Source organism: Zerene cesonia, chromosome 10 (genome assembly GCF_012273895.1).
Source record: "Zerene cesonia ecotype Mississippi chromosome 10, Zerene_cesonia_1.1, whole genome shotgun sequence".
Lineage (NCBI taxonomy): Eukaryota > Metazoa > Arthropoda > Insecta > Lepidoptera > Pieridae > Zerene > Zerene cesonia.
Genome location: NC_052111.1, coordinates 7,986,245 through 7,987,564, shown reverse-complemented (window position 1 = coordinate 7,987,564; position 1,320 = coordinate 7,986,245). Strand labels below are relative to the sequence as shown.

General features: G+C 32.7%; 1 protein-coding gene across 1 annotated transcript in view; it reads left to right on the top strand.

Moving 5' to 3' along the window:
* The window catches only part of LOC119829617 (BLOC-1-related complex subunit 8 homolog), a 2,068-nt gene extending 1,016 nt beyond the window's left edge, over nucleotides 1–1,052 (top strand). The window contains exon 3 of the mRNA XM_038352224.1: nucleotides 573–1,052. Within this exon, the coding sequence (XP_038208152.1) occupies nucleotides 573–858 (286 nt within the window). The 3' untranslated portion in view covers nucleotides 859–1,052. The remainder of the gene's footprint in view (nucleotides 1–572) is intronic.
* Nucleotides 1,053–1,320: the final 268 nt, after the last annotated feature.

The window sequence follows — 1,320 nt, the reverse complement described above, 5'->3', positions numbered from 1 at the left end:
GTGTGTGTGTTAAGATGATACTCTGTGTTTGTACCAAATTAGAACAGAGAATCTACCTATGCCAAATTTGCAAAAATCAGTACTTATCAAAACTAAATTTAATTATACATTGTGACATCTTATTGTTCAGTTCTGTACGATTTGGAAGCCATTTAGAGGTTGATAGCTGTAAAATTTCATAAATAGTGTTATGTAAAATATGTAATACATAAAATAATATGTAATAAGATTTTATCTTACTTACTCATTCTGTTCACGAAGAAATCATACCTATTCCTTATATCTACTAAATGTTAAAATGTTAAAGATACTCTGTCCGTCTTTCTGTCTGTACACACACACACACACACCACTGAACCACCACAAATCGGATAAAATTTGATACTTTATTAGATCAATAAATTTTATCCAATAAATCCTATGGGAACTGTGTGGCAAAAATGATCATTCTTTTTAATTAAAAATAGAACTGATCATTTCCTAATTAATAAATGAGAGTTAAGAACTTATTATAAAAACATTAGCTCAACATTTCAGATATTTAAAATTAATTTACTCTTTGATATTTTCAGTGCTGTAAAATCCATGGATGGTGCTGCAACAAGCTTCCAGAACATTCAGGAAATGTTAAAGCAGGCGATATTTTTAAAACAACAGTTAAAATATGAGGAGGGTAGAAGAAATAAAAAAGTTACAAATTCTGTGTACAAACGTCTCTCTGCTCATATTGTTCTTGATTTGCCGGATTTATCCGATTTCTCTATGGTTCGCGAGACTACCAATAGAATAGAAAATATTATGGCACATGCCAGGGGCTCTAATGCTGAGTTACACAGGTCTCATACTACATTACATTAGGCTGGATAGTATAGCTATAGACACAGTAGTATTTGGAAATTTCACTGTTGTTTGATAGATTAGTGATACAACAGTTTACATAACAACATCAGTGATATTGAATAGTTTCATGTTAAGTGATGGAACATTTCAGATATCAAGACTAGTCAGGTTTCTTAGAAAGTAAGTGCTTTGTATCATTAATTATGATTATAACTTAGCGATTAATCCTTTTTAATGATGAGTGATGATCGTGTGATAGGATATGCCTTTAGTGGTCTAAAGGTAGGTAGTAGGTCAGTGTAAAGAGAAAGCATACAGTAGTAGAACGATCTCACAACTCAATACAAGTAAATAATATAGTAATATGTGTCCCGAGCTGCTAACAACATGTCGGGTGTATCTCGGGCTCGTTCCTCGCGCGTCTCGCTCTTTGTCCCCTACACGATAGATCGGTCTAATTAGACTGTAACTATACTTAAT